Source organism: Mustela lutreola, chromosome 10 (assembly GCF_030435805.1).
Source record: "Mustela lutreola isolate mMusLut2 chromosome 10, mMusLut2.pri, whole genome shotgun sequence".
Taxonomy (NCBI): Eukaryota; Metazoa; Chordata; class Mammalia; order Carnivora; family Mustelidae; genus Mustela; species Mustela lutreola.
The window spans coordinates 98,282,170-98,301,220 of NC_081299.1; the positions used below are offsets into that span (position 1 = coordinate 98,282,170).

At 35.8% G+C, this 19,051-nt stretch overlaps 1 protein-coding gene across 3 annotated transcripts in view; it reads left to right on the forward strand.

Moving 5' to 3' along the window:
- The window catches only part of SYCP1 (synaptonemal complex protein 1), a 137,312-nt gene that overhangs the window by 2,118 nt on the left and 116,143 nt on the right, over window positions 1-19,051 (forward strand). For all 3 annotated transcript variants that reach the window (XM_059137436.1, XM_059137437.1, XM_059137439.1), the window contains exons 2-8: window positions 141-272; window positions 2,375-2,459; window positions 2,634-2,677; window positions 2,932-2,988; window positions 4,612-4,776; window positions 7,214-7,281; window positions 13,169-13,242. In XM_059137436.1, the coding sequence (XP_058993419.1) occupies window positions 165-272; window positions 2,375-2,459; window positions 2,634-2,677; window positions 2,932-2,988; window positions 4,612-4,776; window positions 7,214-7,281; window positions 13,169-13,242 (601 nt within the window). In that variant the 5' untranslated portion in view covers window positions 141-164. The remainder of the gene's footprint in view (window positions 1-140; window positions 273-2,374; window positions 2,460-2,633; window positions 2,678-2,931; window positions 2,989-4,611; window positions 4,777-7,213; window positions 7,282-13,168; window positions 13,243-19,051) is intronic.

Here is a 19,051-nt window from a genome sequence, read left to right on the forward strand (position 1 = left end):
GCAGACTCAGTGTAGCAAAGGTTACACCCGCTCCTTTACATGGCATTTGTTGTACAGACCTTGCTTTTAAAAATAAAGCATAAAGAGTGTATTAAACAATGTAAAAACACTTTTTCCCCCCCTGCCTTCTGGGGCAATAGATAATTACAACTGGAAGAGAGAAAATGGAAAAGCAAAAGCCTTTTAAATTGTTTGTACCACCAAGATTAAGTAGCAGTCAAGTATCTGCAGTGAAACCTCAGAGTTTGGGAGGAGAGTCTAATTTCTTCAAGGTAAATTTGCATATGAATCTTGATTTGACTATTAACTTCAGGTAAGGAAACACCATGTACTTTCTTACGGGTGTTATTTTATAATTCTTTTTCCTAGAAAATGTGGCCTGATTTACCCAAGAATTTTAAACAAATTTATTTAAAATGTTAAATCCAATTTACTCGTGTTAGCTACTGATTTAACACTTCCATACATCACATAGTGCTTACCACAAGAAGGATCCTCCTTAATCACCATCCCCTGTTTTACCCATCTCCCACCCTCCTCCCCTTTGGTTACCATAAGTTAGTAGTCTATAGTTAAGAGTCTGTTTCTTGGTTAGTCCCTTTCTTCCCCCTCTATGATTATCTTTTTGTTTCTTAGATTTCACATATGAGTGAAATCACATGGTATTTGTCTTTCTCTGCCTGCCTTATTTTACTTAGGATAATACACTTTAGCTTCTTCCATGTCATTGCAAATGGCAAGATTTCATTCTTTTTTATGGGTGAGTAATATACCATCTATAACCATTCATCAGTCAGTGGACACTTGAGCTTCTTCCATAGTTTGGATATTATAAGTAATGCTACAATAAACATAGGGGTCATACATCTTTTCAAATTAGTGTTTTCATAATCTTTGGGTAAATACCCAGTAGGGGAGTTGCTGGATCATAGGGGAGTTGTATTTTGAATTTTCTTTATTAAAAAAAATTTTTTTTTTTAGGAACCTCCATACTGTTTTCCAGAGTGGCTGCACCACTTTGCATTCCTACCAGCAGTGCATGAGGGATTCTTTTTCTCCACAACCTTGTCAATACTTGTTGTTTGTGTTTTTTCATTTTAGCCATTCTGACAGGTGTGAGGTGATATCGCATTGTGGTTTTAATTTGCATTTCTGTGGTGATGAATGATGTTAAGCATCTTTTCATGTGTGTGTTGACTATCTGTATATATGTCTTCTTTGGAGAAATATCTATTCAAGTCTTCTGCCCATTTTTCAATTAAATTATTTTTGGGTGTTGAATTTTATAAATTCTTTATATATTTTGGATACTAATCCTTTATTGGATATGTTGTTTGCAAGTATCTGTTCTCATTCAGTAGGTTGTTTTTTAATTTTGTTGATTGTTTCCTTCACTATGCAGAAGATTTTTATCTTGAAGTCCCAATGGTTCATTTTTGTTTTTGACTTGACTCAAGATTCCCTGACTCAGGAGACCTATCTAGAAAAATATGATTATGGCCAATGTCAGAGAAATTACTGCTTGTGCTATCTTCCAGGATTTTTATTACCCAAGAATTTTCAGTATTGCCTGGAATGAATGATAAGCATACGTAATATTTGTAAGCATCTTTCATTTAAAAAAAGAATCACTGGGTCTTTGGAACTCTGGATATATAACAAATCCTGCTTATTTGAATCTTCCCTCTGTCCTTAAATGACTTGAGGCAATTTGTAAGACATATACAATGAAATAGCAAGATACAGAAACATGTTAAGACAATATTAGTGTTGGGGAAAAAATAAGAAAATTTGGACAAATATGTCAAAATACTGGTAAAAATTAGTGTCTGACTAAGCTTAAAATTTGGCTTTGAGTCACCTGGTTGTGAGGATTAAAAGAGAAATTCACTTATATAATAGAGTTCTTATCAGAAAGAAGGAATTATACCAAATTTCTCAGGTTAAACAGCTTTTACTGATAATTATTTTTAAAATTTCTCTGTGGAGCTTTATATTGGGGATGGAATGAAGCAATGAATATTTCAATTTTATATGCTGTAGAAAAATTCCTATGGTCTCTATAGCTAATAGTGTAGTACTAAGATGCTATTCAGTGAAGACAACTCTCAGTTTTATCAAGGGAAAGATCATAGTGAAATTGAAGAAACTAATATATTAAGCTACTAATTAGAATTACTATTATTTTTCTTGAATACTTACAAAGCATGTATTTTTTTTACATAGCAAAACCACTTGATATTTTAAATATTATATATACCTTAAAGGATTCACAGTTGAAATCACGTATATTACATATATAATTGCATATTACACTGCTAGTTATCACAGTGGTTTTGGAACACTATATTTAAGAACTTCTTTGTATTTCTAGAGTTTCAGCAAATATATTGAAGATGATTTTAGTTTTCCATTTCCAATGACTAATCTCTCCAAAAATGGGGAAAACATTGATTCAGGTAAGAGACTGGAAAAGCAATATATCACTGTATTTAAAAGTATTTTTTACATACACATTGCTAGATATTGAAAATATAAGTATTATTTTGAGAGCCTTGACATTAAAGTTAGATATACTAATATAAAAAATAAGAGGTTAGCGAATTTAATACCAGTTGTTTTTTATCTTGCAGATCCAGCTTTACAAAAAGTTAAGTTTTTGCCCATGCTTGAACAGGTAAGTTAGATATAAGGTACATAGATATAATCTGTTTAGGTATTGACTTGCTTATTTGAAAAAGGAAAAAAATTCTTTAGCTGTTGGATAATTAGTTGTCAGTACTTAATTGCTACTATTTTGAAACTCTCATCAGAAATATTTTCTTCTATTGCATGGAGCACTGGGTGTGGTGCAAAAACAATGAATTCTGTTACACTGAAAATAAATTAAAAAAAAATTTTCTTACAGGAAACACTTACTCATTTTTTTAGGTTGATAATTCTGACAGTTGTCACTACCAGGAAGGCCTGAAAGACTCTGATTTTGAGGTCAGAAGATTTCTTCCTATCTATATTAAATTTCTTATAATTGTTGTATCATTTATTGTTATTTGTATATGCCTTTCTTTTTGAAGCTTCTAAAGGATTAAAATTTGGCTAATGTTTTAAGTTCTTTTATTTTTTTATTTCATTTTTTTTAAAGTTTATTTATTTTTTTTTATTATTTGACAGAGAAAGCACAGCAGGGGGAGCAGGAGGCAGTGGGAGAGGGAGAAGCAGACTTCCTGCTGAGTAGGGAACCCAAATCAGGGCTCCATCCCAGGACCTGGGATCACTTAATGACTGAGCCACCCAGGCTCCACAGTTCTATTCTTTAAAACCATTACCCCCGCTTTGTTTTTCTTTTAAAGTTGCTGAAACACTAGTCTTCTGCATTTTCCTGGGTTATGCAAGCATCCACTCTTTCAGGGAAATTTAACTTTGAACCACAAAGAGCAAGAATAGAAGAGGGTATATGGCTACAATATGTGAAAAGGCCAAGACTCAAACCACTATTTTACAAAGAATCCTTTAATGAGTATGATTGTTTGGCTCCTTTGTTGTCTAAGGAATTTATAGAACATGCGGTACTCTTTTTTTTTTTTTTTTTTTTTTTGGTTATAAAAAATATTCTTACTTATGGCACATAGATGTCTATGAGGAGTGTCTGGGTGGCTCAGTCAGTTAAGGGTCTGCTTTTGGCTCAGGTCATGATCTCAGGGTCCTGGGATGGGGGATGGAGACTTGCATGGCATCAGGCTCCCTGCTCAGTGGTGAGTCTGTTTTTCCCTCTGCCCCTCCTCCGCCTTATACTTGCTTGTTCTCTCTCTCTCCCCCCAATTTCTCCCCCCCAAAAAAAGGAAAACAGAAATTCTGGGGCACCTGGGCTGGCTCAGTTGATAGAACACAAGATACTTGAGTTCAAGCCCCATTTCAAGCATAGAGTCTACTTAAGGAGATTCCATGGCCTGATAAAGTACTGTGTGTCTGTTGCTGGATCATAGTATCAGAATTTAAAAATATGGAAATTATTCATGTATTTTGATAACAAAGAGGTATCAGCAAGCAGAAATCTGTGATTTAAAAAAAAAATGAACTGGCATTTACCTTATAATGTTGAAATGGGTAATGCAGGAAATCCAGATATAAGCTAAATAAGACCTTAGAATAAATGAAAGCTAGCTCTTGTGTTAACTATGTTTTTGTCATTGTATTTGAAAATTCATGTCCTCTAGGTAATCTTCAAACCATATAACCAAAATGTTTTAAGACCATTGTAAAAATTTATAGATCTCATGTAGAATGACTTATTTTAGCTTTTAACCAGCCAGATTCTCTCATTGACTAAAATATTTCCAATATCTTGCTTAAGTATATTTTGGAGGTATTGGATTTTATTCAGTAGTGTATAACTTAGTCAAGTGACCGGTAACTTTAGTGAAGTAGCTAATATAGCTAATAACTTTAAAAGAGTTAATGTAGTTTTCAAGATGCTAGTAGGGCATAAATTGAAGAGAGAATTGTTCTCAACTATTAAGATATTATATTACTCATGGATATTTGCAATAGGCAGCGGTAATTTGTTAATTGTTCAAAATTTTAGTGTAAACACTCTGAAAATCTATTTATCAGAATTCAGAGCCAATGAGCAGACTATATTCAAAACTGTATAAGGAGGCTGAAAAGATCAAGAAGTGGAAAGTGAATGTGGAATCTGAATTGAAGCAAAAAGAAAATAAGTTGCAAGAAAATAGAAAGATAATTGAAGCACAGCGGAAAGCCATTCAGGAACTACAGGTATAATGAGATTTGGAATTGAAAATGTAGTGTAGTAGATTTTATAATACTTTAAAATAGAGTATTTCTGTGATGTGGATTTTAAGGACAGTGTTTTTTGAATTTTAACTGATGCTGTGTTTCAGCTTTAGTATGAGCACAGAGGACAAGTTGTGTTAGGGTATGGAGTCGACCACCCCTCAATTAGAGAACACTCTCGATAATGCAAGTCACACAGCGAGGTTTATTTCCAGCTAGCTGGGGTCCAAGTATCCGCCTGGTGCAGCGGGTTTCAACGAGGACCCTGAGCACTCAAAGCCAAGGGTTTATATAGCATTTTCAAGGCACTTTTTCATAGCTACATACATCTCTTGCGCCCCACTTTGACAGTTTAACTTTGTTTAACTTTTTGCCACCCCGGTGTCACCCTGGCAGTTAAGTGAGATTTAGGTTTAGAAGAATTTTCACCTTAATTACATTTCCTTCTGCCTCAGCCTCCTACAGTTTTATGGTGGAGAGGGCAACCTTTGGCCTCGTGGTACTGAGCCATTGAAAAGATGGCCTTTTTGTTGTAAATCACTAGCACATTTGCAAACTAAGGGAGACTCTGGTTTAGCAGGATTGTAATCTCTGCAAGTTAACTATTTGTTTTTCTTTAACATCTGGTCCCTGTGGCGCCAACGCCTAACCGCCCTGGTAGTATATGATTAAGTCGTTTCTTAGGTTTTAGCTACTTTCTCTTATCTCAAGTTATGTGCACAGTGTGGGTTTGTTAGGGACGCTCAGTAAAATGGCTTCCCCACCTTCAAGGATGGCCATTCTTTTTTTTTTTTTTTTTTTTTTTAAATATTTTATTTATTTATTTATTTGACAGAGAGAAATCACAAGTAGATGGAGAGGCAGGCAGAGAGAGAGAGAGGGAAGCGGGCTCCCCGCTGAGCAGAGAGCCCGATGCGGGACTCGATCCCAGGACCCTGAGATCACGACCCGAGCCGAAGGCAGCGGCCCAACCCACTGAGCCACCCAGGCGCCCCAAGGATGGCCATTCTTATGCTAACCCACTCTTACAGTGCAAGGTGCCAGCTTTTGCTTTGCCAAGATGGCTGTACTTCTGTCAGGGCGGGTACAGCCTTGTTTTTCTTGGCCTTCACACTTGGAGCTGGTTTCTGGGACTTGTTTTTAAGTCCCCTGGAGGACTTAAAATATAAAATCCTTAAAATATAAAATCCCTGAGGGGAGCAGGGACATTAAGGGTTAAACAACAAAGTTATTGTTTAACCTCAATGGAAGCCTCTAGCTAAAATAAGAATATAACATAGGTCCTTACAGTTGCACAAAGCTTAATGCAAATGATTAGGGAAATAATAAATTATTTTAGATAAATATTGCTTTAATGATTCTAATTATAAATTTTTAATTTTAATCCTATTACTAGTGATGATTTGTTTGATATGAATGTCTTTTATTGGAATATGACTGTAAGGGCCTATTCAGGCACAGCAGCCCCACCCCGGTTGAACTGCCATTTTGCTGGAAAGTTTAAATTGACCTTGCCCCCCCCCCCCAACTTATTTAAAACCAAGTTCAGGAAACCAGTCCACGGAACAAAGTCCAAGTACAAGGGTGGGTCAGGCCAGGTGGAGGTATTCAATCAGTGGGGGCATATACTGTCTCCTAGCTACCAAGGAGTATGGGCCCCCACCCTTTGGGAGCCTTTTGGTGCCAATCCTAACCAAGGTGTGATAGGCTGGTTCAAATGTCTACTAGGGTAAACTGTAACTCAATTGGTCACCTAGCATCACTGTGGAGTTTCCTGTGTATGTTACAATCTCATTGGCCACCTGTGTGTGGCCAGGCCCAGTCACATGGCCTTTACTCTATAAAAGTTAGTCTGGAAAGCAGGGAGGGGTCACCCTCTCTGGAGAGGCGGCCTGGACCGGTCTGTTTGACTGTTGGTATGATTCCTGATGCTTGGCATGAAATAAAGCTTTGCTTGACCTTCACTTTGTATGAGTCTTGCTCCTTTAATCATGCACCCATTATTGGGGTACCCAATTTTTGGGGTACCCAACAATGACATTTGTGGATTTTATATTTGGAACTATTTAGCTTCAGCTTTGTGGCCCAGTGAAAGAAGAATGTTGAAAATGCAACATTTTTTATCTTTGTTAGAACAAAGATAAAACATTTAAAAATGTTTAGGGAAGATAATATTGCATTAAAATATTGTTGGATACTTTTTGGAGATGATTCAGCAAACTTAATTTTAGATCTGTGAAAGTGAGATACAGATTCTTATATGAAAATCTATAAGCTGTGACACAAAGCTTTTTGTTTGCAAAGAATTCTTAAAGTTCTTAGTTGTTAGCAAAGAAATGCTGCTTAATGATTGTACTTGTGTTTATTTTGCTAAAAATAAGCAAAATGTGATGAACTGTTCTTTTGTTTTATAAATTAGTTTGAAAATGAAAAAGTAAGTTTGAAATTAGAAGAAGGAATTCAAGAAAATAAAGATTTAATAAAAGAGTAAGTAATAATTTAATTTTTCTTTCTAAATTTATTCCAGATTTATGAAAATGATTTCCAGAAATTTATTGAACTTAATATTCTGTTATGTAATATTAACTTATCTGTAGAATTCTACCTGGGTACAATGGAAGAAGGAAGACATACTTATTTTACATTTTTGTATTTGGCAAGCAGTGATCACTGACTGATAATTTCTCACTTATTAAAGTATCAGGAGAAACCATTATTTATTATCAAAAGTTATCTGATAACTGTATCTGCAACTGCCTATGTATATTTTCTACCTTTCTGATTGTTGTAACACTTTAGGTGCAGTATTTGTAAAATAGTGCTCAATTTCATTATAAGCTAATTCTTACTCTCAAATTCCTGTTTTTGTTAGTGATCTAATGATTCTTCCATTAATGTCAGCTTAAAATCTTAGTGTCAACTTTAGCTTTTCCTTTCCTTTGTTCTAGGCAATAGCTAAGCCTTATTTTTATACACTTACTGTCTCTTTCATTTTATATTATATAGAATTTAATAGAAAACTATAGTTTTTATTCATCTGTCAAGTAAATATTGGTTAGAATGTAATGTATGGGTCCCTGAAGAGTACAAAATTTATTTATTCCTACATGTTTTAAGTTAAACATCATGGCTTTAGAAGACCTATCACTTTGTCAGTGAAGTTGCTGATAAAGGAAAAAGACTCTTAAAACAGATTGTTTTAGTCCAATTGAAAGACAACCTATGGGGTTGCCTGGCTAGCTTAGTTGGAAGAACTTGTGACTAGATCTCGGGGTGGTGAGTTTGAGCCCAATATTGGGGTTAGAGATTACTTAATTTAAAAAAGACAACCTATGATTTCCCAGATAAAAGATTAAATGCTAAAACTTAATTTTTTTCCTGCCTAATTGAGGTTTGGTTATTAGGAAAAAGGGAGAGAGAAGAGAAAGTTTCTAACATTGTATGCCTATTGTATATTTGGTACTTATGCTCACTTTCGTATAGGTATGTGATTGAGTTCCGTAGTATCTTATAGGACATCTAAAGCCCACCATAGCTCTAATACCAGTATTTGGTAGTTGATGAGCTTTCTTAAGATTGCTACTGCCTCCATTGATGAACAGTTGAATTTTTGCTAATACCGTGACTGTTAAGTTATATAGTATAGTGTAAGGTAGTGTAATGTGACATAATATAGAATTTATGCCATTTTTTTTTTGAGATGAGGCGGCATGATTTCCTTCTATTCTAAATAGTTTCAGTTGTATATCCACTTAGACCTCAAATACTGAATTGTCAATTGTCATCTGAAGGAAACTAACGTTTAAGTAAGAGCTTTGTCAAAATATAGGTGAGAAACAAAGTTGCATTTAAGGTAGAGCGACTTGATTATTGAAGGACAGATTTAATATAAAGTTGCTCAGGACCAGCTCCTTCACTGAAGATGATTTTCTAAAAGGGATGTAGATTTGAAAGAGAATTTGGTATTTCAAAACCATATGCTTGGCCTGTAGTAGAAGTTTGAGAGGGAATGAACACTTTGATTTATTGACATTTTTGAGCAGGAAAAGAGTTTTGAGATAATTTAGATAATTTTGGAGGCTTTTTTTGGAATGGAGCAGGACCTTATATGTGATCTGATTTCCACCATTAGATGTAGTAATAGTCTCAATTTTCAAATTTCATTCATTAGTGAAACCTGAAACATCTACAATTACATATTTTCAGAAATAAACTTAAAAAGCAACATTTGGGGGCACCTGGGTGGCTCAGTGGGTTAAAGCCTCTGCCTTCGGCTCAGGTCAGGATTTCAGGGTCCTGGGATCAAACCCCACATCGGGCTCTCTGCCCAGCAGGGAGCCTCCTTCCTCCTCTCTCTGCCTGCCTTTCTGCCTACTTGTGATCTCTGTCAAATAAATAAATAAAATCTTTAAAAAAAAAAAGCAGCATTTGATTTTTGTTAGACTCCTACCTAGGATTTGTTTAAATAATTTGATGAATTAAACCTGTCAAGCCCTGTTGCATGCATATGATGGTGGTTGTCATCAGAGAAGGCTTTCTAAAGATGAGGAGGTTAGAAGGATGAATAGGAGTTAGCCAGGAGGAGAATTAGAGGTTTCTACTTTAGCATTTCATGACATGGTAAGGAGTTTTGATTTTTATGTTGGAGTGGAGATGGAAGATAAGGTTTGCAGAGGGTCGGCTGAAGAAAGGCTAAGTGGTTATAGTTATGGCTCCCTTCAACAAGAACAGCATTATGTATGATTTAAAATCTTGTGTATCCAGTAAAAGGATTTTAGTTCTAGGGGAAAAAAAAGTTTGAAAATTGCTGCAAATAGCCATTTGGAAGCCAGTGAAGAGTTTTAAGAATTCTAAAATTGAGACACTGTAGGAACATAGTAGACTTGAATAAATACTTTTTTGATTGGATGATTGCTTGTTTATGGAGTATATGGCTGTTTTTTTGTCAGGCCGTGCTGTTCAAATAGTCTTTGTGGTCTAGGGAACATATTGGTAAAGGTACTTTTGTACCTTTTGGTACAAGGTACTTTTGGTAAAGGTACTTTTTGTAACTCTACCCCTCACCATAAATTAACAGGAAAAGGCTGAAATTTTTTTCAAATTGTAATTGACGAATTAGATTTATGGTCACTTGTTTTCATTTTTACAAAACCAATAACAAAAAAGTCCATCTCTAAATTGAGGGTTTTGGAGGGAAGGGGTGTGGGGGGTTGGGTGAGCCTGGTGGTAGGTATTAAGGAGAGCATGTATTGCATGGAGCACTGAGTGTGGTGCATAAACAATCTTGGAACACTGAAGAAAAAATAAAATTACCAAAAAAGAGTTCATCTCTAGACCAGTGGTTCTTAAATTTTAGCAAACATCAGAATTAACTGCAAAGCTTATTAAAATATATGCTATTGTCCTCTGCTCCCCTACCAGAATTTCTGATTCAGTGGAGTAGGGATTCAGAATTTGAGCTTTTAACAAGTGATATGGATGTTGCTGGTTCAAGGATCATACTTTGGGAACTACTACTCTGTGCTGGAGAATAGTCTAGGCTTTGAAAACCAAACCAAACCACCCTTTCTCTGACTGGCTTATTTCACTTAACATTATACCCTCTAGATCCATCCATGTTGTTGCAAATTGCAAAATTTCATTCTTTTTTGTGGCTAAGTAATATTCCATTGTGTTTGTGTGTGTATCACACACATCTTTTTTATTCATTCATCTATCAATGGGCACTTGGGCTGCTTCCATTTTGGCTATTGTATATACAATTTGGCTATTGTATATAATCCTGCAATAGGAGTGCATATATCCTTTCAAATTACTGCTTTCATATTCTTTGGGTGAATAGCCAATAGTGTGATTACCAGATCATAGGGTAGTTCTACTTTTAATTTTTTGAGCAACTTCCATACTGTATTCCACAGTGGCTGCACCAATCTGAATTTCCATAGTGTAGGAGTAATCCTCTTTCTTCATATTAGATGGTCGGAATTTTCATCCCCCTTATGGAGAGGAGAGGGTCTGGAGTTTGAATCAGTCATCAATGACCAATTATTTAATCAGTCACAATTATGTAACTAAGCTTCCCGTAAGAACACAAGAGGACCAGGTTTGGAAAACTTCCAGCTTGGTGAAGAGATTTGGGGAGAGTGATGAGCTGAGAGAGCATGGAGCTCCACACCCTTTCCCCATGCTTTGCTCTATGCATCTCTTCTATCTGGTTATTCCTGAGTTATATTCTTTTATAATAAACTAGTAATCTAGCAAGTAAATCATTTGAGTTCAGTGAACTGCTCCAGAAAATTAATCAAATTCAAGGAACCTTAGATTTCTAGATAGTCTGTCAGAGATTCAGGTAACAATCTGAACTTGTATCTGTGTCTGAAAACTAAGGAGTGAGTCATGGGATTTTTTGATTTATAGCTAGTTGGACAGAAATATAGGTAAAACCTGGGCTTGCAACTGGTATCTTAAATGGGTTAGGAGTACAGCAGTTGTGTAGGACTGAACCCTTAACCTGTAGAATCTGAGACTATCTCCAGGTAGATAGTATCATAATTGCATTGAATTATGGGACGTCCAGCTGGTCTCCCAAGAATTGCTTGTTGGTGTAGGGAACCTCCCTTCCCACAATGAAATTGGTATCAGGACCTGTTTAGGTAGTGTGGACATCTTAATGAATTCTTCTAATCCATGAGCATGGAATATCTTTCCATTTATTCATGTCTTCAGTTTCTTTCATTAATGTCTTACAGCTTTAATGTATAGGTCTTTCACCTCTTTGGTTAAATTTAATCCTAGGTATTTGATTCTTTTTGGTGCAATTGTAAATGGGTATGTTTTCTTAATTTCTCCTTCAGCTGGTTCATTATTAGTGTGCAGAAATGCAATTGATTTTTGTGTATTGATTTCTTATCCTGCAAACTTTACTGAATTTGTTTTATTCTGATAGTTTTTTTTGTGGAGTCTTTAGGTTTTTACATATATGATATGTCATCTGCAGATAGTGAGTTTCACTTCTTCCTTTCCAATTTGGATTACTTTATTTTCTTGCCTAATTGCTCTGACTAAGCCTTTCAACACAATGTTGAATAAAAGTGGTGAGAAATAGGCATTCTTATCTTGTTCCTGATCTTAGAGGAAAAACTTTTAGCTTTTTATTTTTTGCTGTTGATTATGAGGTTAGCTGTGGGCTTGTCATATAGGGAGTTTATTATGTTGAGGTACATTCCTTTTATACCTACTTTGTTGAGAGTTTTTATCATAAATGGATATTGAATTTTATTAATTGCTTTATCTGCATCTATTGAGATGATCAGAGGTCTTATTATTCATGTAATGAAAGGCTAGTCAGAAAATTACCTGTTTAGGGGCGCCTGGGTGGCTCAGTGAGTTAAGCCGCTGCCTTAGGCTCAGGTCATGCTCTCAGGGTCCTGGGATTGAGCCCCGCATCAGGCTCTCTGCTCAGCAGGGAGCCTGCTTCCCTCTCTCTCTCTCTGCCTGCCTCTCCATCTACTTGTGATTTCTCTCTGTCAAATAAATTAAAAAAAAAAAAGAAAATTAAAAAAAAAAGAAAATTACCTGTTAAATGTTTTAAGGGTAAGACAGATTATTTCTTTCTTTTTTTTTTTTTCTTTAAAGATTTTATTTATTTTTTTGACAGAGAGTGAGAGAGACCACAAGTAGGCAAAGCAGCATGGAAAAATGAGAGAGAGAGAGAAACAGGCTCCCAGCTGAGCAGAGAGAGAAACAGGCTCCCAGCTAGAGCCCGATGCGGGGCTAGAGCCCGATGCGGGGCTAGAGCCCGATGCGGGGCTAGAGCCCGATGCGGGGCTAGAGCCCGATGCGGGGCTAGAGCCCGATGCGGGGCTAGAGCCCGATGCGGGGCTAGAGCCCGATGCGGGGCTAGAGCCCGATGCGGGGCTCGATCCCAAGACCCTGAGATCATGACCTGAGCCGAAGGCAGAGGCTTCACCCACTGAGCCACCCAGGCATCTCAAGACAGATTATTTCTGAAGCATTTAATAAATGAAAAGCTCAACCCTTTTATTCTTACTTTATTTCCCCTTAGGCAAAATCTGGAAATATTTACTGAAATGTTATTGTTAGTTACTTGGGTAGAAAGTTCTTAAGGAATTAGCCTTTTTACTTTTGAAGGGAGTAAGTTACTAAATCATCTTTGCTTATAGTATAGTCAACCCATTTTTTTCATATAATCTTTTATGAGTGATGTGATATATATATATGTGTATATATATATATATATATATATATAAAAATACAAGAATTTCCTTAAAAATTGAAAGTGTTTCATAACCTTTACATATGAATTTGCTTTGAAATCAGATTACACTTAGGGAGACTTTTTGCTTTCTTTCAGGAATAATGCTACAAGGCATTTGTGTAATTTGCTCAAGGAAACCTGTGCCAGATCTGCAGAAAAGACAAAGAAATGTAAATATACTTACTTTTTATGTTATTTTTTAAAAAATCAATTTATTCTTGTAATGGTGGGGGTGGAGAAGGGAAGAAATTGTTTTTTCACTTTTTAGAACCAATTTTGATTAGAACAAGTTATATGTGCTTCATATGTTTTCTTTGCATAAGTAATAATATGATTCTCAGTTCTTTGAGTTTTGAAAGCTCAGCGTTCTGAAAGATAATATATTTCAAAAGATATATACCTAGACATGACATTTGTAGTTCTTACTTCAGTTAAAACATGATCTTGAGACTAACTTTCTCTTCTTCCTGGAATAACTAGCAAATTGAATCGATATATAGCTATGTTTATAATAGAAAATACTGGTAGAAAAAAAATACTGGTAGAGGACTATGATGAAGGCATAGTACTTAAGAATAAACAATATTTATTTCCAGTCTAAATAGAATTCTCAACTTTCTCCTAAAGAAAGAAATATGCTTTTAAAGTATTTTACAAAGGCTGTGGTATGTATGTGTGTGTGTGTGTGTGTGTGTATGAAAGTATACATTTTCATTTTAGGCATATTTTTATTTAAGATGTATGAATTTTTTTCATTTTGATGAAAAACTTAAAAATCTTATTTTAAAAATAACCGTTTTATCTTTGTCATTAATTTGACACTAGCTCTACATTGTTTCTGCCAAGAATCTTTTAAGAAATACTGTCTACCTGCTTTTCCAGGATAGCTCGTATTTTTCTTAGCTACAAGTTTAATATCACATAGCTTACTGCATGCATGCATGGGCTTAAGAGTAGACAGCTTATGCTCAAATTCAAACTTTCAGTTGCTATCTACTTGACCTTGAATAAGTTTTATAATCTCTTTGATCTACTGTTTATTGATTAATGAAGTGACTCAGTGTTGTTTTGAGAATTAATATAAATGGCCTAGAGCAGTACAAAGTGCTCAATCTTAACTATTCTTCTTATTAGTATTTCTAGTATGCACATTTGCTAGCCTTTTTTATTCTTGGTCCTTGCTTATGGTACTTTATTTTTGGAACTGTAAAGACTTACCAGAATGTAGTATACCACTACCAGCTCCTCCATTAAGTCATCCTGTTTACTCAGCTTTCAATATTAGCTTTTCCCATCTAGGTATAAAAAGTCGTAAAAAGTATACAGACGGGATAGGAGGGAACATGTATTGACTACTTTGCAGAAAATGAACTGGTCCATGGAGACGAGGCTATTATTTTTTTTCCCTCTGTTTTATGCTAAGTCAGATCAGATGGTGGGAGAGATTTGAAGAACCTTAACATAATTTTTAGGTGCTCTCTTAAATGAACCAATGACCATAACTTCATGAGAAATATAGTTAGTTTTTCTTAAAGCCTTTAGGGGTGCCTGGGTGCCTTAGTCAGTTAAACATCTGACTCTTGATTTTGGCTCAGGTAATGATCTCAGGGTTGTGAGATCAAGCCCCATGTTGGACTTTGTGCTGGGTGTGGAGCATAGTTAAGTTTCTTTCCCCTGCCCTTCTTTCTCTCAACAAAAAAAGTCTTTATAGTTATTAATGTAAACTCCATCTAGATTCTTGCCTTAAGTCTTTCCTTTTGCTCTTGTGATTTCTGTCTTATTTATTCACTAGTTTTTTTAAAAGATTTATTTATTTATTGTGGGAGGGGAGAGAGAGGGAGAGAAGTGCAGAGAGAGAGAGGATCCTAAAGTGGATTCCTTGCTGGACACAGAGCCCAACATGGGGCTTCATCCTATGATCCATTTGATCACTACCTGAGGTGAAGTTTGCTTAGCTGACTGAGCCACCCAATTACCCCTCATTCACCAGTTTTAATTTTTTTTATTTATAAAGATTTTATTTGTCAGAGAGAGAGTGTGTGCAGAAGCTGGGGGAGCAGGAGGCAGAGGGAGAAGGAGGCCCCCCACTAAGCTGGGAACCCAATGCTGGATTGGATCCAAGGATCCTGGGATCATGACCCAAGCCGAAGGCAGACACTTGAGCTACTGAGCCACTCAGGCGTCCCACCAGTTTTTATTTTTATTTCTTTATTTTCTAATATTTTATTTATTTGTGAAGAGAGAGAGAGAGAGAGAGAGAGCACACTTGTGTGGGTGTGAGCTAGGAGAGGGGCTGAGGCAGAGGCAGAGGGAGAAGCAGACTCTCCGCTGAGCCTGGAACCTGAGGTGGGGCTTGATCTCAGGACCCTGAGACCATGACCGGAGCCAAAGGCAGATGCTTAACCAACTGAGCCACCCAGGTGGCGCTCATTCACCAGTTTTTAAAGTGCCTACTTTGTGTCATGAAATGTTCTGAATGCTGAAGAAAACAGTAGTGAATAATTTCTGCTCTAAATGAGTATGCATCCTCATGGAGGCACAGAGACCATACATAAATAAAATACATGTATGGTGATGATTAACTGCTTAAAGAGAAAGTATTTTGGGATAGGGAAGTATTTTGGGATGAGGAATTATTTTAGTCACCGTAATAAATGAGGGAGTGAGCCATGTAGCTATTTTGGGAAATAGTAAGTGCAAAGTCCCTTAGATGAAAGCCTGTTTGAGCTTTTCAAGTCAGTGAGACTACTGTGCTGTACCTTTTGATATTTCTGCATTGTGTTTATTTCTTAATCTTTTTTCTTGTGCACCATTCAGGAAAATGTCTTTTAATCTGTCTTCTAGTACATCATTTCTCTATTTAGCTATTTCTAGTCTGTTTCTCTCTCTCTCTCTTTTTTTCTAGTCTATTTTTGAATTTGTCAGTTGAGGTCTTATTTTCTGATAATGCATTTTTCTGGTTCTGTAAATACTAGCTGGTTTTTAAAATATCTGCAATGTCACTTTTTTAATTTTTAAATTTAATTATATTTTTAAAGATTTTATTTATTTATTTGAGAGAGGGAGAGAGTGCAAGCACAAGTTGGGGCAGCAGCAGAGGAGAGGGAGAAGCAGACTCCCCACTGAAAAGGGAGCCCAACACGGGATTCAGTCCTACGACTCTGGGATCATGACCTGAGCTGAAGGCAGATACTTAACAAACTGGGCCACCCAGGTGCCCCCGTAATGTCACTTTGTAGACTTTCCAGTTTGTTGCTGAAATTTTAAAAATCAACATATAGTTGACAGACAAATGTTATGTTAGTTTCAGGTGTATAACATAGTGATTTGATAGGTCTATATATAATGCTATGCTCACCATTAGTGTTCCTTGCTGAAATTTTTAAGTTCATCTTTTTATCTCCATGAACACAGTTAATGTTTTATTAAGATTTTAATAAGGTTTATTTAAGAGGTCTATTTCTGATTGGTTTTATGGATTCTAGAGGTTTGTGTACTTCATTACCTTTGGTTATTTGCTTGAGACCTAGAATGATGTCACATTTTCCTAGTTCTTTTTATGTCGAACAGTTGTGGATTTTATCTTGGACACTTTGAAATTATTATGTTGTAAGATTCTGGGTCCTTTTAAAATCCCCAGGAGAATGTTTATTTTTTAGCAGTCATCTCAGGTTCAGACCACAAAATTTTTTTTTCAGACCATAAATTTTATCTTGCCTTTTGTGTGCTGGGTTCTAATATCAGTTCAGTTTTCAAAGTCTTTGCTATGCTGCTCTGGCTCTGTTTCTTGTATGTGCCACTCAAGATTAGGTCTGGGATATGAATAGTAATTTATGTTAGAGTTCAGTTTTCAAAGACTTAGCTGTATTTGTTTTGGATCTGTCTTGTATATGTATATTCTCCCTTTATCCCATGGGACTTGGGCCAATTCATGCACATAATTAGGTAATCCTCTTTTGGAGCTGTCTCTAAGATTGCCCCCTCATGTTCAACCTTACAGGGACTCACTTCCCCTGTCCTTTTGCTAGAAATATGGAGTTTCTCTTGCGGTTTTTGTTTTGTCCCTGCCGCAGCTCCACTACAAGGGCCATTCTGGACAGGGCTATGAGAGGAATAAAAAAAAAAAAAATCAGGATTTCCTTTTACTGCTCACGTTTCCTGTTAGTTTTGTTTGGGCATTATACTTTAGCTAATACTACGAGGGGAGATGGAAAAATATTAAACAGGAAACTTACCTTCACATGAGTCACTTCAAGATTTTACTTTTTTTCCCCTAATCTACCTGCCTTTGCTTTCTTTTCAGAGTCCTGAAGTAGTTGTTTTGTGTATTTCATTCAGAGTTTTTAGCTGTAAGTAGTGGGAGAGAAAGGCTATAGTGGGATTACTTTGTCTTGACTCTCACTGGAATTTCGCTTAGTGTTTTTGAATTATACTCCTCAATCTATTCTTGGCCTGATGATTCATCATTATCTTTTTAGATCTTTGATTCTTTTAAAAAATAAAAAAAATTGTCCAGATTTTTGTCTTCAGCAGGATGGTTGGTCTGAATTACTTAGCCATTACCAGAAAAGAGTCCTTGATGCTTTTCTAAAATATAGATCAAATCATGTCACTGTCTAATTCTTTTAATGGCTTTCCATAATTTTATGGATAGCATGGTATTTGCTACTTCCCTCCACCTTGCCAAATGTTCCACCACATGCCTCACATACACAGGCTCATGGAGAACTGCTTCTCCCTAAACAGATTATGCTTCTGAGATTTTGCATATTTTTTTAATTGGCTGATCCTCTTTATTCATCTCATTACCTTTATTTGTCCTTCAAAATTCAGAATAAATATTGCTACTTGAGAAGTATTCCCTAATTTTGCAGTCTGATTTAAGTGCTTCTTCTTTTACTTAGTACCCTTAGTGTACCTTTACCATGTATTTATGAATTCCTTCAGCAAATATTTATGGAGTGCCTAGTGCATGCTAGACCTCTCCTGCAGCTTAAGTGCAGAGGATAATATCTTGATTCAGGATAGTCAACATTTTAGACAATGTCTTTCATGATAGTAGGCAATAAATTAATGAGTTAATGAATAAATCTGTTCTTAGATGTACCTATAAAAACGCTTTTGTTTTAGTGTATTTTTTGGTGATTGTTTTAAAAAATCCTTTGAGTGCTATCCTGTACACAATATAAAATTATTTTTAATTCTTCAGCCTGCCATTTGAAGTACTGTATAAACTTTTTTTGTAGACTTTGTAACCTAAATTAGTTGGTGTTGGGAAGGACTTAAAAGCTTTTGTAATCTACTTACATTTCCATTGATTTACTTTCTTTTGTAGCATGTCTAACCAAGAGGTAGTCTTCTTTATGTTTGAGTATATTCAGTGATGGAATCTCACTAACCTCAAGCTTGTCATTTAAGGATAGTCCTTATTTTTATATTGAGCTGAAGTCTCTACAGAGTTTCTCCTATTTTATTGTAATTCTCCATAGACCATATGGAAAATCTAGGCCACTTTTTTATGTGCTATCTCTTTAGATTTTTAAAGCTGGCTTCTTGTCCTTTTTGAATCTTGTCTTCTTTAGCCTAGACATTTCAAGATTCTTTAGTACTTTTGTTATTTTTGCTGATCTGTTGAACATCTTTGTTATGGAGTCCAGATCTGTATGAATTCCTCATATCGGAGAGATCGTATAATTGTCTTTCTCTGATTGACTTATTTTGCTCATCCTAATACCCTCTAGTTCCATCTATGTCATTGGAAATGGCAAGATTTCGTTTCTTTTGATGGCTGCATAGTATTCCATTGTGTGTGTGTGTGTGTGTGTGTGTGTATACCACCTCTTTATCCATTCCTCTGTTGATGGACATCTAGGTTCTTTCCATAGTTTGGCTATTGTGGACATTGCTGCTATAAACATTCAGGTGCACATGCCCCTTTGCATCACTACATTTATATTTTTAAGGTAAATACCCAGTAGG